General features: G+C 35.7%; 1 protein-coding gene across 1 annotated transcript in view; it reads right to left on the bottom strand.

Moving 5' to 3' along the window:
* The window catches only part of Tmem63 (transmembrane protein 63), a gene marked incomplete at its 3' end in the record, with an annotated part of 90844 nt that overhangs the window by 15335 nt on the left and 53932 nt on the right, over window positions 1-21577 (bottom strand). The window contains exons 10-12 of the mRNA XM_081747792.1: window positions 21069-21219; window positions 13051-13244; window positions 3053-3241 (exon numbers count right to left, since the gene is read on the bottom strand). Of these exons, the coding sequence (XP_081603918.1) occupies window positions 3053-3241; window positions 13051-13244; window positions 21069-21219 (534 nt within the window). The remainder of the gene's footprint in view (window positions 1-3052; window positions 3242-13050; window positions 13245-21068; window positions 21220-21577) is intronic.

Genomic DNA, 21577 nt, shown 5'->3' with positions numbered 1-21577 from the left:
TGTACACGGAACTTCCTGTAAAAACCTGTCAGATTTTGACATGCATTATACAGGCGCCTGTTTCGGCGAAAACACATGTAAAGAAAATATTACAGGCACATTGTCTTCAGGTGATATGCATGTCGAAAAAGTATTAAACTTCTGTTGGAAATTTTGCACGGAAACATGCGTTGTACAGAGCCTGTACATTAAAATGAGAACATGCAATGTACACGTAATCAATCACATGCAAGTAAAGGGAGGGAATATGTGCATGTAAAGTACCTTGAATAGATTATTAATAACATTCGCAATACAGTAAGAATGAAAAGTACAAGGAAGGTGCTTGTTTATCAACATGTAATATACATGTGTGACATTCGCATTACATGTAAATACCATGTATTAGCGTATAGCATGGAAAGCGCATGATGTAGAATATGTTATTTTACATTTATCATTCTCGTGTACCTACGAATTGTGTACCTCCCGTACGTGCAGTGTACAGGCAATGTACAGGTGAACGGGAACATGCAATGATCATGATTACCAATAAATGGACTAACAGATACATGTGGAGAACAAGGTGGATTGGAGCTACACATTCACGTTATAGGCATAGGAGACATGGAATATTCAGGCACAAGTCTCCAATTCGACATTCGCTATGCAAGGTTCTGACACATGTAAAATAACATGGGATTATAACTGAATACAATGCCTGTATTATCGCCGTGTACATGCGAAGTGTGAACCCACCTATATGCAATGTCCAGGCAATGTGCAGGTAAACAGAAAACGCAATGATTATGATTGCCAATAAATGGGTTAAACTGGTGCATACCATGAACAAGGTTGATTGGCGTGAATCATTAATGTTACAGGTGTAGGAAACATGTAATATTCAGGCACCAAGTCTCCAGTTTGTCATGCACATATGCAAGGTCCTGACACATGTATAGTACTTAATGCGATGTACTTTACATGTATATTCTGCTAACACGCTCACTAATTCGCTAACCCCTGTATTTCACATGTATTTAACATGTCAATTACATTTTTATCAAACGAAAAGCAGCTGTCGTCAGATCCTCATGAGGTAACATATATGTCAACTACACGGAATATACCGGTTACGTACATATCCTTCCACTCTCTACATGTTGTTTACACGCATTTTTCACGTTGCAAGGTTGCAACCGCATCAACATAAAAACTACCTGTTTCCGTGAAATGAACATGCAATGATCGTAGAAAAATCGATGCGTTCATGCGTTTAAAAGTGTTCCATTTTCAGGCGCATGTACAGGCGCCTGTAAAGATATGCCTGATTATGCATGTTTCACAGGCGCCTGTAAACCACCTGCATTTTCCGTCTGGGTAGGCTCATAAGCTATAGCTGCCCTTCACTTAAACAAATACAGCAAAGACATGTGTCATATGTTTCTTTCAGCAGGGTTGGCAAAAACCATGTTTTTTTTTAACCCCCCCCCCTTTTTTTTAAATAATTTGACATGTATTTGTATTACATATGGACAGAAATAAGTTTGTTTCGCCTTTGTGTTATTATGCAACAACGGGGTTATGCTGGAAGGGTTCACACAAGCTTAAAGCGGAATCCAAACCGCTTCTCAGCTTACATCCGAGAGAAATTGTCCTTCTTTCGGACTTGGAACAGCAGAATGCAAGTTCTACCCACTTCACTCCAACACCAATACTATACTCGCTCATTCGACAATCAGAACTGTCCCGTTTCATTATAAAATTGGGTGGTCCGATCAGTAAAGTTCTTAAATCGGGAAACTCCCGCCTTAACCACCGGGAAATTCCTGTTATTACTTTAAATGCAAAGCAGTAACAGGAAAATCCCGTTATTGCTTTGCACGTAAAATTTTAGGTCAACGTATCATTATCAGTACGTTAAAACTGAGGTATTAAATAACAGACTCAGTATGTACACTTATGTCCAAAATTATTGTCGCATGTCTATAAATATTCGTTGTAGGAATATAGTTTGATAACGAATTCGCCCTGTATTTCTTAAATGTTAGTATGTATATAATCGGCAGACATGTGGCAAATTTTATGTCCAAAGAGCAGTAAATAAGAACAATGAAACGAAAACAAATCTTTCTTCTCCATTTAGCAACGTTTAGTTTTACTCACTATAATTTTCGTATTTATAATTCTTTTCCTATGGAATTTACCACAAATATACATTTCTTGATTATACACATAGTATCAGTATTAAAAGTACCCTGCAAAATCATTATCAAACTATATTTTTACAAAAAGACAGCTATAGATATGCGACAATCAGTTTGGACATGAGTGTACATATCATTCAATAAAATTACAACTGGAAGTCCAATCCAAGCTAATATTGGAAGATACGTACACAGTCGATAAATTTTGCCAATTTCTATCAATATATTTAAGCAACCTAGGGTTCTTTATAAAACAACAGACATTCAGGCAAGCACAAATATACAATTTGGTTTCGTTTCGTATGTTTAGGCTTAATATTCTTATGTAATACCGAGGCTATCAAGAAGACTTTCGGTTAAAGTGACATCCGAACCGCTACTTGGTTTACATTTGAAGGGTAAGGGGAAAAAACAAGGAATGTCCATGTATGTGCTTTTTCGGGTGCTTTGTCCTATCTGTTGGTGACTCTTGGTACTATTTGACTGTATATGCCATGCATGCCTAGATGTAAAAATGTCAATGTAAAAAGGGGCGAAAGATTTAATAATCCTATTTTTTTTACACGGTTTTCAATATTAAAACGTCGTTTTCTCGAAAATGTAGTTTTGTGACATTCCTTCTTTTTTTCCCTTACCCTTCATTTGAAAGAAGGGCTGTGGTTTGGCTGTGGTTTGGGACGCCTTGATTAAAAGGTGAAAAGGAGCTAAAACTAATGCAGATGGTTTGATACGTGGAAACGTCATCATTCAGTTCACACGATTTATTTATTTATTTATTTTAAATACCATCCAACCCTGTCTTTAAGCACATGGAGAGCGAGCATGACATAGTGAAAACAACATGGAGAGTTCTTTCATTTACTTACCTTGCTAAACATAGCCTCACTGCATACACAAACAGCTCAGGAAACCGAATTAGCTCAAGGCCTGTCCCAATAAATGCCGATGTCGTAACATAGTTTACAAAAAAGGCACCTTTGTCTGGCAGGAACAAGCACTCCCACCTGTAGGTCTGGTTGCTGGGATGAAGAGTCCAGTCCACAAAAGCCTGAGCACTGCAAGATAATTTAATCAACATTGGAAACATGAATAGTAGGTAACTGAAAAACAATCCGACTGTTTCACAAAAAAATCTTAATTACATACAATTGGTTCATGAAATTTAAATTAACTTCTTCTGTACGACCATATATGTATACTACACATGTGACTAAACTACCGAAATCTTATATTTTTCTATCTGCTTTTTCTGCTCTGACGCCAAGGTAACATTAATAACACTACCCTGAATTGGAATTTGCAATGCTACCTTCATTTACCAAAGGATTTTTCTTGATGCGCAACAGTTAAAAGATTAAGAAATGTCATTGCCTTTGTAAAAGGTTTTTAAAGAAGATCTCTGCTGTGCGTTGAGAATCAAATGGTACAGAATGCTTTAACCTCTTTACAGGAGCGCTACCTTTTATCCTCCTGACGCCCAGAGCAAATCACCTACATGAAGGAGTAGGAATTTTTCGTTCAGTTTTTAATGGATTAATGTTTGGGGCCCCAAGATTAATAATTTGTTAACTTTAAGGGATTATGGTTGTGCGCATGCGCAGACTTGACTGTAGAGCCACCTCTACACTGGGTATTTTGGGTATAATAATAAAAATAGGAATTTTTATGGATCTTTAGTATTATCAAAACTATTTAATGCTAGACAAATACATTTGGTCTGCTACCTGCATACATGTGTTTTAAGAATATCCGTAGTGATTTACGTGTGCAATATAACTTTCATCGTGAACAATATACGAATATTTTTGAAAAAAAATGTGAATAAACCTTCGGTTGTTAAATGTTAACTTAGTCCTCACTGAACTCATAACTGAAATGATAACTGCTGAGTTTCAGTACATAACTAAAATGTGTGCATACTGAGCCTTCGATGAAATGTGTGTTCACATTTTAGTGGGAAATCTGAGAAAGCAATTACGTTCTGGTTGAACACACAAAAAAACCTTGCACCGGATACACCGCACTCTGGAGAATTGCTTACATCCAGGATTTCTGCACCTTGGATAGTTTTTGATCTTCAGAGCTTCTGGCAAGTGCAGTGCACCTGCATATCTGGATGCTGCACAGGGGAGCGGTGTTCTTTGTCGCCTGTGACTTGCTGGATTTTCATCGTCGGAATCGTTGTACTCACGTTGGTCCTGGACTGCAAAAATAAGCTCCTTAGCCAGAGACATTTTGAATTCATGAAACTTTAGGATATATTTAGATGGAAGGTTCTTCAGTTTACATTCCCTTTTGTATCCAAACCATGCATTTACGGCTTCCAGGTCGAAGAAATGCAAAATTGTGCGAAGTGTCCATTTCTTGGTTCTGACTTGCATCCTGTAAAACATCATCATTCGATCGCAGAGATCCACTCCGCCCATACATCTATTGTATTCTGACAGAGCTGCTGGCATAGGAATATCTACTATCTGTTGATGTTTCTTGCTCCATCGCTTGCAAACTTTAACGGGATCCTTCCTGACATGTGTTGTTGCCATAATGACAGACCTATTATCCATCCACTTCACTACTACTACCTGTCCATCGGATCTGACGACTTCGTCAGAATTTCCTCTCCCGGTTTTCAACAAATCCTTGTCGTTCATAATTTTGGTTTTAACTGAGTTTGGAAGTCTTCCTGCCATAATAGTACCAGTACCGTACACATGCATTTCCAAAAGTCTCTCAAGTAGTGGAATTGATGTAAAGAATCGGTCGAAATAAACTTAAGTACCGGTCTGTAGATTAGAGCACAACGTAGTTACTATAGCACCACCAACACCTAGCTCTCTTTCCATGCCTGGGAACGTTCCTTTACCTTGATACATAATAAAATCCAGCACTTCTCCTTGAGGACTGGTAAGAATGAATACCTTCAAACCGACTGGATTGGGTTTCCCTCGTACGTATTGTCTCATGATCACACATCCACTAAAAGGAATAATCTGTTCATCGACGCAAACGGAAGCTGGTCGCGGGATTTCAGCGCATCCCTTCCGAACACGTTCAATAAGTGGTCGCACTTTCCAAAACCTATCCTTTTCTCTTTCAGACTCAGATATTTCATCATCAAACACTACTTTTATTTTTGTTCGAAGGTCCTGGTAACGATTACGACTCATGGTAGAGGCAATGATTGGAACTCTGGTGGAATTTGCCCAGTACATCCTCATACTTGGGTACTTCAAACAAGACATAACCATAGATATGCCCATAAATTGCTTCATCTCATTTGTCGATGTATTAATTTTCTTTCTACCTTTGCTTAATTCGGTTTGCTCAGTTGTTTGTGCCATTTTGGCAAAGATCTCATCATCAATAAAGCGCAGAAAGTAGGAAATTGGTTCTTCCACCTTAAAAGGTACTTGTATAGTATCATCAGCAGCACTTGAATCACGACGAAACTCCTTTCTTATCCAGAACAGGGGACGCTGAGTATTAGATTCATCATGTATCGAATCATTAGTGACGTTATCGTCTGCCTCCTCGGTACCATCACTTTCATACTCCGTTACATCTTGTTCACCAAGATCAGATGGAGAAAATTCGTCTCCAGAATCTTCGGAAAGATCTGCGTCTGAATCTTCTAAAAAACGAAGTAGTTCATCAGCTGACAGAGGCTTTTGATTTCGAGCTGAAAAGGAAAGAAATATTGCTGTAATATCGTAAACATTTACTAGTCCCACACAATAAACCTCAGCAGGTAGATACCTGTTTTTTCCCGGATACTTTTTTTTTTTTTTTTTTTTTTGCGAAAACCTGTACAACAGTTCTGAACTGACAATATATTTAGTAATAACTTTGTGTATTTGCGTTTAACTATAGTATTTTCTGCAAAAATGAAAGATTTTGAGCGAGCTGTGGATTCCCAGAACTAATTTAAACGTTCCCCTGCAAACAGTGTTAAATCTAACAATGTAAAACAAAAAAAAAAGTCTGAAAAATATTTAACAATGTCCAACACAAAAAATAATACGTAATTTCATCCTTTCACCAAAATCTATTCATGAAAACCCAATGTAGAGAACCCTTTACAACAGCAAAAAACCGCCCTGCACACTACAAAACACAAAGTTCTTCAAAAACAATATAATATACAGATTTTAGATTATCTAATAGAGATACAGTAGAGGATTCAATGCAATATCTTATTTTCTAACTACTGAAATAAATAAATTACCTGCGCGCTGCGTATCGCGGCCCCCACTGCTGCACGACGCCATCTCAACTGCTGTCCAACTGCACAACACACGGCGGTTCTGCTCGTGTCCGTTTGCCGAAATAAACTTTGAAGTGTAGAGATAACCACACAAAAGGTTTCAACTCAGCAAAGCTCGAGGGATCCGCAGGAACGAACGGGCAAATGACGTCATTTTTTGTAGAGCCCGCTCTACGCGGGGCGTCAGGAGGTTATGTTCACTAGCGTTGACCTTGTCATATCGAAGGTTAATGTTCTTGACTTCTATTAATTAATATAAATGTTTTCATTCTATCCAACATCAATTCCATGCATTTCATGAATCCCTGTCCATTATTTATCTATATCAGTAACTGACTGAGAATTCATATACTGATTGCAAATACATCCTAACACAGAAGAACCGTCCACGAATTTCACACCTGGTCAAGGAAAAATAGTTTTCAAAGACGACATTAATTGTTAAAATTCGTGAACGCAGGTCCATCCTAGCCAATTTTCTAAAGAATAGTGCAAAGGCTAACTTCATGGAATGGGCATTTGGAGTTGAGCACCACGAAAGAGACCATTTTTCATTACGGTGCATAAAACTGTAGATCTTCAATGGGCTCAGGAGCACTAAAACTGGACTGTGGCGGACAAGAGACATGCAGTATGGTCTGAAGAATCATATATTTGTCTATTTCAATAATGCAAGGCGTCAAGTACAATGAAATTCCAATGAAGCATTTAACGCGTAGGGTATGAAGGATGTCGTTCCTGCTGTATAAGGTTTTGTGATGGTATAGAGGTTTTCCGTAAATAACTTGGGCTCACTTAAGCAGGTGAATGGGAACATGAATCAGCATGTTTATTGGATATTTTTAGTAATCACATGCTGCAATTTTTCCAATACCTTCAAAACAAATCTGCGCAGTGAGCATTTTCATCTTCCAAGATGACAACTGCCATGTTCGAACAGTTTTTGAAGAAAACTCAGGCACACTGTCGCGCTTGGTCTGATCTGCAAAATCTGAAGATTTAGAATTCAAAACCTGTGGAATTATTTGGAGCACCAAGTGTAGAAACACGCATCTCTGTACTGGAACGGAATGTATTGATAAGCAAGTGGATCTGCAATACCTCGTGGAGTCAAGCATAATACTTATGGTTATTCAGAACAGAGGCGGTGTTAGCCTGTATTGGATGAGCCATATGATGTGTGAGGAGGGTATTATCCCGGTATGTTTAAATTACGCATTTTACTGATAGGCAAATTTATTATTATTGTTGTTTACTTTGGATGTGTATAGTAGATTCTAAGCTACACGAGACAGCGATTAATTAAAACGAATTATTATGAAAAAGTGGAACGTTAAACTACAAATTTCATTTCATTTTTGATCATGTGCAAAATCCAGTACCACTGGAGAGCAATGAATTCAACTTCAATATGACGCTAATCCGATAGCAGCGCAGCTGGGTCTTAGAATTTCATTCAACAAAAAGTGTCGTCATTCTTTTAAGCGCGAATTTAATATGAACTCACCTGCAAACAAGTCAATTTTTAACTGGTGCAATAGTTTTGTTGGGGAAGGACGCATCTATGGACAGAGAAAGGGTCATTCAGGCCAATCACCAGTCTCACATCAAGTTGCTGATAGGATCAGACAAATCTTGTTGGGGAGCCCGAAGAAGTTAACGCGGCGAGTTAGTCGAGAGTTACAAGTCTCAAGAAGCGCGGTTTGCAAGATCTTACGCAATGGTTTGGACTTCCACCCTTATAGGCTACAATTGGTGTACAAATTAAAACTGGACGATAATGCAAACAAACTTCAATTATGTACTGATCTCTAACAATTAATGGACAATGAAGACAATTTGTTATCAAAGATCATTTTTAATGTGAAGCGACATTCTTCGTAAATAGGAAAAAAAGCAATGTGCGAATATGATGATGTGAGAGTCTGCATGCCATACTCGCAGTTGAACATGACGCTTCAAAATATAACGTGTTTTGTGCCATATCAGAACGGAAAGAGTATGGTCCGCTTATTTCCTATGATGACAAGTGGTCGGCCAAAGTTACTTAGAAATGTTAGGTAACTAGTTGATGCGGTAGATGACTACCTTCAACCAAATGGAGTACTATCAGGGTCATCTAAACGCAAGAGCCTGATGGCACTTGCCTGGTAGAATTACATGTATTACGAGTAAAATATAGTCATAGGGGTCCCAGAGCCCTTTAGAACAGAGAGATTGGTTGTGTTGGACCAAATAACAAGATGTTCCTCAAGTGGGTCCCGTGATTACCAGACATTACTGTTTGCGATTCTTCCTTGGTGGTATGTCAAGTACCGAGTGTACGTGCCTCTACTACCTCAAATTATGGCTGATCTGAAAGGATCCTTCGCTGAAAATGCTGAAAATCTCAACTCGGTTCGGAAATAAAATGAAATCTTTCCGTCCCATGATTATGCCGGCAAGTATAAAGGAGACGGTGATGATGAGAAATGAATGAAATGGTGGAATGAAGAAGTGGGAGGAAACGGGAGAACCCTGAGAAAATCACACACACACACCGTCTTCAACTCTGTTCGAATACGGTTCCGAGAGTGTGACTTGAGCTCGATCATCGCATCGGTTTTTTCTGGATAACACGTGCAGGGCCGGATTTAGGCATGTTCCACATGAGCTCGGGACCAGAGCGGCAATTCTTAAAAAACGATAAAACTACTGAAAATACATATTTCACCAACGACTCAATAAAATAAGCGAAAGTCATCTTTTAAATGGGCGTGACTACGATAATAATGTAGCAGATTAGTCGTAGCAAGTATTGTCATAAGTCAGTTGATTATTATAGTGGTTTCATCAGTTGTCAGTGAATCTGCTGAAAGGGCGGCAGTAGGCAGCTCGACACTCGTACTTTCACAAATTGGCGTTGGCGCGGCAGAATGTTGTTATATGTCCAGATCTTTTTTTGACTTGTTACAAAAACTATATTTTTTTCTTCCTGGGCCCATCGATGGAATATTTTAGAATCATTTTTTCAAGACTAGCGATAAGATATATTTCTATCAAATCACTGAGCATAACAACATGGTTCGCCGGGAACGATGCATGCAAAAGCTTCAACAGAGATTTTTAGGCAGTTGCAAAGTATCAAGTATATGATTCTCAGCCAAGATTAAAATGAAAAAACAAAGGCCAAAGCTAAAGGGCTTTTAAGAAAACTTGTTTCTCCTAAAACTTCGTTTATGGCAGCCTTATGAGGAGACATTTTCAGTATATTTAATTATGTGAGTGAAAAGATACAATCCCATAATATGACTAACTACAGTTGTGAGTCTGTACACACCTTTCATTACATTTGTGGATGAAGTGAAAGGTATGTTTAAGTTCTATAAGATGGCTGGTGAGAAAAACTAAAGTTTGTCCAGACTGTTCTTGAAACTGATGGTGAATGCATAGAAAATAGGCCTAAAAGATTAAGATAAAAGAAGGAATTCTTTGATGAATCAGAAGAAGAAAAGGAGATAGAAAACCCAGATCATCGTCTTCAAGAAACCTTTGTTTTGGTCATTGACAAGCTTCTTTCTGAACTGAATAAGAGAATTGCGGTCCACAACCAATTTCTACGCAGATTTTCCTTCTTAACAAATCTACCTAGGTATGCAACTTGAGTGCCGAAGGAATCACCACACCAGCGACTTCTCTGAAGGAAGTATATGCAGCTGACATCGAGGAATCTTCGTTTTTTGTTGAGTGCCTTCATTTAAAAGAACTTTTAGCTCAAAAGAAGTTAAAAAGTGCTGAAGAAATGTCACTATCGCAACTTATCCGATTTCTCATATCGAAAAATCTTCAGGACTTATATAATAACATAAGTATTTGCCTTAAAGTGTTTTTTATGTACACCAGCAAATAACTATGCGGCGGAAAGATCATTTTCCACACTGTCAAAAATCAAAAACTATTTTAGAGCTACTCTTTCTCAGAAGAGACTGGTTCATCTAGCTGTTTTAGCCATCTAAAATGACTTTGATTGTTAAACTTGATTTTGCTGACGTTATTAATGATTTTGCCAATGTCAAAGCAAGACGTAACCAGTTTTGATACACAAAAGTTTCCAGAAACGCCATTTTGTAGATTTTTAGGCACAATAATATAACTATTTATATCATTTAAGGATTGTTTTATATTTTGCCGTCTTTTACACCATGTAATGTTGAATAGGTTAGGCAGAGGTACGGTAAGTTTCAATAAATCTACTCCAAATGCTGGCCAGATATAGGAATTAAAATATATTACATAAAATGAGTAATAAGCAGGGCAACCCAAAAGCATAAAAAGCATAACAGCAATTTACACATATGGTTGGTACCTTGAACATGTTGTGGTTGTCTAAGGGTCCAGAAGAAACTAATTTTAAAAGCATAATAAAGCATAATTTTAGAAAATAAAGCATAAAGTGTAATTTAAAATATATAGCACAATTCTTGGAAAATTGTATTTAATTGCAAGTTTAACATACTGTATTAATATTTTTTTAAAACCAATATTTACAATGCAAAATCATTGAGAACATAACAATGCAACAATGAAAACATTATTTTTATTCCTGTAAACTTTTCAGTGTAATCCTTTGAGGTGGAGAAAAAGAAAACGAACAAGCAAACTTTCCGCCAACAATGAATAGTACACAAGGATTCCACACTATATTGTTATGAACTTGAGCACACACTGTACTGTTTGGTGGCATCTTTAACTTTCCTCTCTGTATATACGCACCTCTAAGGCGCACACAAGTGATAGTAAAAAGTGACTCGGGTAAAGCATATCTCTTTACAGTGCATTAAGTAGAAAGTTCATTAAATATGAAAGAAACTAGTTGCATGAAACATTAATAAATAGATCAAGATATTTAGAATATTTAATATATAGTAAATATTATATCTTACACACAAGTAATGTAAAACAACGATTGAAATTAAAAATAAAGCATAATTAAACAAAAAATAAAGCATAATGTGGGTTGCTCTACTAATAAGAAATAAGAACAGTAATAACTAGTAATAGTAATAACTATAATTTAGAAGCAAACGTAAAAGTAATATTTTAAAAAGTGGATCCAGAAAAATGGAAATTTTGGAGAACGATGCGATTGATGTGGTTAGGGGCGGCAATTTCGCTAGGACCCATGGGCGCAAAACATGGAAATCCGGCCCTAAACACGTGGGACGACATCGAGAGTCTATAATGAATTATCACATGAAGCTTCATGAACTGATGAAATTGTACCCACAAAAGTAAAAGAATATTCTAATAAATATCGATTTTATAATCTATTCAAATCAAAGAATGTTTAGTGAGCACGCTGTATATTTGTCTTACCACATTCTTGAGTTAGAAGGACTTGTAATGAGCAATTTAATGCATGTTTTGAGTTTAAATTTAAAGAAACATAAGTAAAATTTACATTCTGTATGATATATTCCATGAGTCATAAGCTCGTCTTTGTCAGTTGATCAGCAAAACTGTACATCAAGTAACGGTAACGCAACAGAAAACTCCTGAAATTAATTCATACTTTGGATTATTGTTCACACATTAAAAGAATTAGCAGTCAGACGCAAACAACTCGAAACAGGTATGAAAAAGTCTCAACAGTTTTGAAGTTATCACTTAAGATTCTCATGAGAAATAATTCAATTTTAAAAATTGTTCAGAATACATCGATTAAGACTGACTTTCAGATCAAACGAACTCTCTAACGCCAATGTAATGTAAACTCAATTTAATCACGAAAACCCACGTACACAGTTAAAATTACTAGGAATGCAATGGATATACCCGATTGCAATGAAATGAGCTGAGCGAGCTTAAACTACGTAATCAGTTTATTCTGACTTTTTCAACATCTACACATACTCTATCAGCGTGCTAAGTTTGGTTGAGATCGGCCAAACGGTCTAGGAGAAAGCGTTTTTCGGTGATTATTCCTCGATGGTACATCGGATTTTTGATTTCGACCTATGTTGTCACTCAGCACGACATACTCTATCAGCGTGCTAAGTTTGGTTGAGATCGGCCAAACGGTCTAGGAGCAAGCGTTTTTCGGTGATTATTCCTCGATGGTACATCGGATTTTTGATTTCGACCTATGTTGTCACTCAGCACGACATACTCTATCAGCGTGCTAAGTTTGGTTGAGATCGGCCAAACGGTCTAGGAGGAGTTCGCGGACAACCAAACGGCTAACCCGAGTATAAGAGCTTCGCTTCGCTCAGCTCAATAAATTACAAGCATACAGAAATATCAAAAAATATCCCGAACACAAAACCTTGACATGGAAATTAAATCAGCATTGTTTTGATTTCAAGGTTTCTACTATTCAGTGATGCACAATACAAATAAATTTACTTAAGTAAACAACTTAAGAAAACAGATTTTTTTCTGATTATTAAAAATGTTACTTTAAACATACCTGTAAATAACAAAAAAATGAACAGAGCACCCGTATCTTTGTAAAACCTATACAGAAAATCTTTATTCTAGGTTATTGTGATATGACCAATAATCCAGTGAACCCATGCACAACTGAGTTATAATCACATGAGAACACAATACATTACAAACCTTGTCAATCCCAAAGATGGCAGGATCAAGACCATGAAAAGAAGGAAGATGAAAGTCTTTCTCATTATTGTGTGGTTCTGTTCGGAGCGCGTCCAATGGGAAAGCCACTGATCAGAGTAGGAGACAAGAACAGGGAGAAGAGCGGCCACTGTCCACAAGAGCAGCGTCGGCAGAAATTCAGACAAGATGGGACTCTAAAAAAAGATATAAATATTCAACCATTTAAAATTTACATTATAGCTATATCCCAATAAGTGTATAAAATTGTTTCTTTGAATTTTTGTTATCAAAATTCTGTGGCTAAAGATTCCTTTTTACATATCCATCCACTTCTGATTCCAGCTCTATTTTTAGTTTTTTTTTCTGTTTTTTTTTTTTCATTCACTCATTGATTAATTGATTCGACTGAGAGACGCTGACTTACAAATTAACTTGCAATTCAAACCACATGCATCCCAATCGGGGACCGAACGTAGGACCGCTTACAGAAAACAATACTTGTCTTACGACTTCTTCACTCTCTAATGTTGGATTTATCCAATGGAAGACTACTGATATCACCTATCAAAATTATACTAATGGACATTGTATTGATACACAAATCAATACAAAATTCACTGATTTTTAAATGTAAATAATAAGTAGATCCTTTTCAAACATCACAATAGATTGATTTCTTCTTGTACTTATTGTCAGAAATGCAACATCAAGACAAAAGTACAAATCAATTATATATTAATCAAAATTTCCCTCATGTTCATATTTCTATGGTGAAAGATAAAACATATTTATTTCTTAATACGATTATTTGTCTACCGATTAACAACATTCCAGACAAACTGATCATTCCAAGTTAGAACACTTTACACTAGAAACAAAGGAAGAAGACGAAATTTGAAAATATATATATATATATATATTGAAAGGTAATATTCTAGCATTCGTCTGACCCGAGAATAAAAAAATAAAAAGACATAAATAAAAAGAGAAAAGAAGCTGGAAAACATGTCTGACATTCAAAGCTGCAACTTTTCATGATATTTACACTCATCCACTCTCACTTTATTAATTATTATAATATTTAATTTTCAGCAACATAAGAATGTATCTTATATAACGCAACACAAGGGATGATTGACTTACTAGTACAATATTAGGTTAAGTATCTTCTGATTTCATCAAACGAACAAGAAGATTTACTTTGAAATTCTTTAGTCTTCAATCGAAAAGCACTATGGCCTCTATAACATTGAAAGAGTATTTAAAAAACAGATCACAGAAATGATATTCACACATTGAAAAAAGTTTTCTTTCCATCGAGAAATATCTTCCCGGGTTAATCAAATAAGGCTGATTTATCTAATAATGCAATACATCCTTTAATTTTCTTTACCCTTCCTTGATAATGACCCAAACAACAGAAATAATTGTCCTGTTTTACTTTCGTTGTAATCTCTTGATGCTGCGATGTTGTCTTTTAAACATTTGACAAGCGTTATTATATGCATTGAATCCATCACTTTGTAATAGTGTTTGAAAACAGTTCCTAAATCAGAAACAGCGCTGGGGATATCACACAGGATTTCGCTGGAAAAGACCAGTTCTATTTCTGTGGTAAGTTCTGCACGTCATGTAATTGATGGTACTTAATGCTGTCGCGACGTGTGATTTGAACACGATTGTAGACTTTCGTGATTGCAGATGTGATATCTTTCCATTAACAACAAACATCAGATGATGTTCCAGATAATAAGATGGTAGACAGCATTAACTGTTATCCCTTGTGGACACCCGTGTGCAAGGACAATTTCTTCATAGTCATATCCAATTATTGGAGAAAGAATCATTTAATATTTTAACTCAAGTTCCTAGCATCTAATCCACATTCCATCATAGCAATAATGTGAAGAATACTATCTTCCGATTCGTAATGGCTCATGTAAATGCATGCCCATTTTCACTTCTAGATTATACAGCACCAAGCACCAATTGTGCCAAAGCTACATTCATTCCTAAGGTCTGTTAACATTCGGCAGATAGCTAACTGAGATATTCAATACAATTTCTAAAATTTTACATGTCCATTGGTGATAATTTTCAGCAATGTGCGAGTTTATATAGGTGATGTGCATCTGCTGCAGTACAAAGATGTCCTCCACCGTGTCACTTGGCTTCGCGACGGTACGGTACAGTAAAGCTGAGTCACTATAAGCCTCCTGAAAGGAGTCATAAATTTCAAATGCGTTTCTTTCATATGTATTTTTGCTTTCTTCGCAACTTTACAAGACTACCCCTTGAGTCTGTGTAAATAATCTCTCTTTTCTCTTCCGCACTCCTCTTTATTAATCCTCAAGGAAGATGTGTACCTTTTTTATTTTTATCTGTTTGCCTTTTCTTTTATAGCTACTATTTTATAACCTTTACATAAACATAATACAACACATACATGCAAAATAAATTAAACAGTATATTCTAATAATAATAATAATAATAATGATCACAAAATCCATCCTACTCAGTTGCTAAAAAATCATGCTGCTGTATTTGTTCCGGAAGTTCGAGTAATCATTTGTCATTATATGATGCTCTTTCACTCTCTTATATTATATCATATTATATTATTATTATTAAGCTGTTACTATTCCTATTCAGCCGCTTACGTTATTTCACTGCACTACCTTATCACTTTTCAGTTACACATAATATACACGAAAAAAACTTTACACACTAGAACATATACTGTATATATATAGAATACTCAATGTAACATAATATAGAGGTATACATTTATTCCACTGAACTTTGTGCTCGTACTGTTTAATTATTTTAATACCAGAAAAGACACCAAAAATACATTGAAACTACTTCCTATTTCTTATATGATATTTCATTTTCTCGAAATTAATATTTCTAACACTCGATATTTCTAATAATTATTTCTAACACTCGATTGCACATTAAGTTATATTTCTTTAGGGGTATTTCTACTTACTATTTGATGTGTTTGTGTAGTAATCCATCCTTGTTTCAGCATTTACATAATATAATATCACATTTGGGCAGTAGAAAATAAGATGCTTCAGAGTCTGTATTCCTTGTCCACAACCACATAATTCACTATTCGAAAGAACCAATCTTAAAACTTTATGAATACTCGCTGTTCCTGGCCCCTTTATATTATTTAGGGTAATCAAACGCACACACTACACTAACTGCTCTTAATTCACTGACACTGAATACTTATCTGTAACTAGCATGCAACCACGATTACAGAGCTCTCTAGAACATAGTTCGCCCATCATTTATCACAAAAACACTAGATGAGCGTATTTCAACAGTGACTTCAATTCAAGAAAACCTGTCTCATACGAAATGTTTTAAGATTCTTTATATTTCCTTATAAGTATTTTGTGATACATTTTTTTTTTTAAAAAATGCTCTTACTATCCAAGTTACGAAGAAAAGAAACAAGCTGATAAGATCAATGTTTGAACAGAAGCTGCATTATGAGAAACGAAGTATGGTGGAAAGAAAACGAGACAGGGAAGAAAGGCTACAAAAAACGGACGGTATTAAAATTTAAATACTATGTCAAGATAAAGCTGAAAACCTGAAATCTCAACTTGCGATTAGTGACCTCCAGAGATGGAAGAATACTTACATTAATAAACTTAATTTTCTCCAAGTCTGTACAAGATTTGTGTAAAAGTTCATATCTACATCAACCTCTTCGTTCTTTTCTTACTGTTCTCTCTCGTTCTCGTTCTCTCTTTCTCTCTCTCTCTCTCTCTCTCTCAAGTGACATTACATCGTTAGAGATTTTTAATATTTCAACGATATAAATATTATGATATACATAGTCAACAACATAAAACATGCACCGCGAATAGATCGAAAATGGAAGATAGAATAGTTGGGCCATTTTCAGACGTCAAGTGTATAGACGGGCTGATATTTGTAGCCCATTAAAAAAAAGTAGAATGAAGTTTTGAAAAAAATATATACAATTTTTAGAAGATGGAACAATATCTTGGAATGTCATGTAAAAGAGATACAAGTGATGAGAATGTCAGTGGTGTTCATTGCATGCGTCTAGTTCAAATACATTAAGAGATGTCGTCGAAAGAAACCTAGGATGACTGTTATAATACCACATTCAAAAGTACGAGACAAGCACTATAGGCCAAACAACATTCTAATGTTCGCAACACAACACACACATTTACAAGTTATGTTTAAAATTATGTCCATTATCTGCACGACAACTCTCCAGTCTAGCAGGTGAAGATTGTTGCATATATTGTAACATTTGAATTGAAATGGTAGAATAGGTTGCAATAATACGATGTTTTATATTGTCGGGAGTCGTTGGTGTCTTTATGCACGGTGTCTTCTCATTCCCCGGGCTGACCAATTGACAGGTCCCTTTCTTCCACTCCAACAATGTCGAAACATTTCGTTAAGACAGACCTGCACCGTAGGCTGGGCAGCCGTTGAGCTGGAACCACATTTCTTCTGGTTTCCAGTGGAATGTTATTTAACATCGATGGGAGGATGTTTTTCAGTACGCTGACATACTTTCGGGAACCTAGTACGCCTTCAAAGAAGAACGACTCTGTGATATGTTGGCGCATTATTCCACACACACACCACACCACTCCACGGACATTGTCGTTTCATTTCACGCAGCCAATGGGAATTGCGAGAGACCAATAATGCATGTTTCGGAGCTATACCTATCCATGATTAGTAAATATTATTTCATCAGAAAACAAGATCCAAGATAAATAACGTGCATTCGAGTCTAACACCCATTTATAAAATCGTTGACAAATGTTTTGTTTCCATGTAGCTCTTGATGGAATGGTGCATGAAAAGGATGGAACTTGTGACGGTGGAAACAGACTGTAATGGAACGTGTGCTAGCGACAGTAGTTACAACATGTAATGGTTCATCCATTGGAGCCGCCACTGATGTGACTTCCCTTCAAGCCGCCACTGGATGACGTTCCTTGGGACATACTTCTGCGCTGGTTTGACGGCTTAGGAAACACCCCCCAGAAATATGGGCGAGTCTATTTAACCTAATCAAGTTGAATATAAATGAATAAAAATTAGGTTAAATAAAATACTTATTATGGACATAAAAAGAAAGAAGAAATATTTAAATAATGTATGTTGTTAAGAGAAATAATATTGGATTTTGTGAATTAAAGTAATAAGAGGTTGTAATTATGACGATGTGGCAACAACGCGTTTCTTCCCTGCCTCGTGGCTCCGTAGGTAGTGGGAGGTCAGTTGTGACCTGTCACGGCTTCCGCTGGGTGTTACTGCGAGTAGCTGCCGCTGGCAGTTTGCTTCGAGTATTTGTCTAATGGCCGAGTCCAGGAGGGAGTTTGTTGAAGGAAACTGTCGTTGTTTGCTTGTTTGCTGGTAGTTGGTTCTGTATTTCTTTCTTTGGATTTATTAACATTGGGCACAGACAGAGAAGGAAATAGGAGAGTGAGCAGATTGCGGATAATTAAAGGTAAGAAACCAGTTTTGTTAACTTCCTTTTCTATCCTTTCTGTGTCTTTGTGACATTTAATGTATGTGTTCGGTTGAGTTATTTGCTCCATTTGGTTGATCAGTCTAATTTGTTAACAAGAAATCGAACTCGGATCTGTTTCTGTATTTTGAAAGAAAGTAAAATTCCAGAAACTGCAAGACAAGTTTTAAGAAAGACTAACGTATTCAACTATTTAAGTAATCATTACTTAAGTTATTATCGTATGCGGTTTATTGCTGCCTCGTTCTATTAAGTAATTAGTTCCGAAAATACTACCTTACGTCATTTGTTGCTGCATCGTTCATAAATTAGTAAGTTGGCAAATTGTTAAAATTCTTGATTAAATTGAAAAATCGATCTATTAACAAAGGTATTGTATATTGTTTCTTGAATTAAAAATTAATTATTGTAAGGTAGATTGCATAATCGAAGGAAATTATCATTGCATACATATATTCAACTCAACCTTTCATTTAAATTATTTATTCAGCTGTTGTGATTTTTGAATTATTGTTAATAAATTGTTATCAGATGAAAATTTAGCTCTGATTTGCCATAATACTTTTAAAAACTGAATAATATTAAGTCTTGTTTTCTGGAAATTTTCACGACTGCTTGCGGTAACCTTAGTGGATACGAGCCTCTGGTCTTGTGGGGTAAGGATTCCTTTTTTTTTTTCTTTCTTTTTTTTTTTAATTGAATTTTCATTGTTGAGTCCTATCGGACCGAGATCGAGGGGCATTACAAACACTAACCTCACCCGCCACACCAGTCATTCGTTTTGTTTCTGGTACAACGATGAGGTGTTACATTTCCAGTTTCCAGTAGCTGGTTAAAGAGGTTCACGAATAATTGTCGGTTGAGTTTATGTCTGTTGGGACATCTCGGCGTACAGCGTACACGACAGTACAGCATTCTTCTTACATTGGCCATATACTAATAGCATGTCGACTTTTTCAGCATTCGAAAATAGCTTCTTCACGAGCAAATCCAACACGTACTACCTCGCTTAAATCTCACAACTAGTGACAAGGATGTCCTCATGTAGTGCGAAACAAACATGCGACCCCGAACGACAATATGGACAACATTATTTGGCTCATGGTGCCTGTCTTGTACCTACACTATCGAATACTCGTCCTTTAGCACCTGATGTATTTAGACTAAACGCGTGCAATAATCACAACTAACATTCTCACTATTTGTATTTTCCTTTATATGACATTAAAAAGTCATAGTTATTTTTTTTATTTTTTTTTTATACAAAAGCCCATTTGACTATGTTTTTGGTTTTCTAATTGGCTACAAATATCAGCCCTTGTACATACACTTGAGAACAGTGCATTTCCGGCCTATTCGCGCTGCAAGTTTTAGGCGAATTACCCCTTACATGTAGTGGAAATATAATGTGACTTTTTCACATGCAATTTACAACACATTTTTTTTTATCGATTCAAGTGATTGGTTACTTAGCAACAGCATACGAAACAGACAACAATTATTTTCTTCTAATTGTATCCATGAATTTGTCGTCAAAAGTTTCGACTATTCTCTTGAAAATAAAGAATAGTAGTCAAGTATTCCCATCACTTGAATCAAATTCACTTTGAGAAAAAATATAATAGGTTTTAAACCAAAAATCGTATAAAAGTAAATATGACGTAATATTTCGAATTACTACTTTCGAATTTTCATTTCTCGAAACATATTTTAGATTTCATAATCTTGATCTCGCCTATACATAGAACCTCTTATTTATTTCTTGGCCTCTACCTTTGACGAAGCCAAAAGCATAAGTGAGTGAAATATCTAGATTATGATCTCCATTCTCGACAGTATACCTATTTTTTCTACTTTGAAATTCCTTTTGTTTGCATTTTTCATGTAACCTTTCTACTTCCTAAATTATAATGTAATGTTCTTTAATAATTAATATATGCACAGGACATTATTGAAAAAAAAATATTGCTAAGAATAAACATCCAAAATAAAGTTGATGTCGTCGCATACGCATAGTCATTTTTTTTTTTTTTTTAATTATATGCGACTGGAAAGAATCAAATCTAATACATTTACTTCATTAAAAAGAAATACGTAAAAATAAAAATAAAAAATATAGTAATCATTATGATTATGGTTAGATTTCCTATGAAAAAAAAAAAGCAATTCTCTCACTTACGTTTCAGTACTGTTGAACAAAAATACGAAAGGGAACAACAAAACAGGAAGACGTTGGATGTGCACTTCCTAGTGTTGGCACGGAGCGGCTAATTTATTCACTCACAGGTACATATTGTAATTCAAGTGTTTGACAGCTCCATCAATAAACTGCTTCTTTAAAAAGGAGAGTAGTCTTTAAATTCCAATAGTTCTTAAAGTGTGTGGTTTGTAAGAGAAGTCATTGTCATTCAAAAACCAGTATAGAGTATAACAATACAGAAACATTAAGTTACAGGAAAGTGCTGCTTACCATTTTCTCCAGTTTATCAGCAAAATTTTTAGCATCCAACGAATTTACAACGATTGCAGGCGTTGTCAGAAAAAATACCACAAGGAAAAGTATGAAATTTATAAGGAACGCTTTCAGATACCAATGATTCGTACTGATCGACAGATTTTCCCTGCAAAAGGATATATTAAAATGCATATAATTTAATTTCCATGGAAAATTTACAAAATTTATATGGTAATATCTTACACTGTTACTAAAATACATTACGATCTCCATTAGGAAATAAATTAAATAAAATAGAACTCGACAAAGCAAAAAAGAAAGTAGGAAAATTGAAAAGGAAAACTTTAATTAAATAAATTAAACCCTTGGGGTTTTATTTGTAGTAACTAACGTTTCAAACACATTAGCTGCCTTTATCATCAGAGTTGCTCTCATTCGGGATATTATTGTTCAACTATTGCGCCATAATTTTAATTCTTATATTGTTATAATTTTATATTTTAATATGTACTATCATTTTCAGT

Source organism: Thermobia domestica, unplaced genomic scaffold (genome assembly GCF_964235325.1).
Source record: "Thermobia domestica unplaced genomic scaffold, izTheDome1.hap1.1 HAP1_SCAFFOLD_665, whole genome shotgun sequence".
NCBI lineage: Eukaryota > Metazoa > Arthropoda > Insecta > Zygentoma > Lepismatidae > Thermobia > Thermobia domestica.
This window is presented reverse-complemented; position numbering and strand designations above follow the sequence as displayed.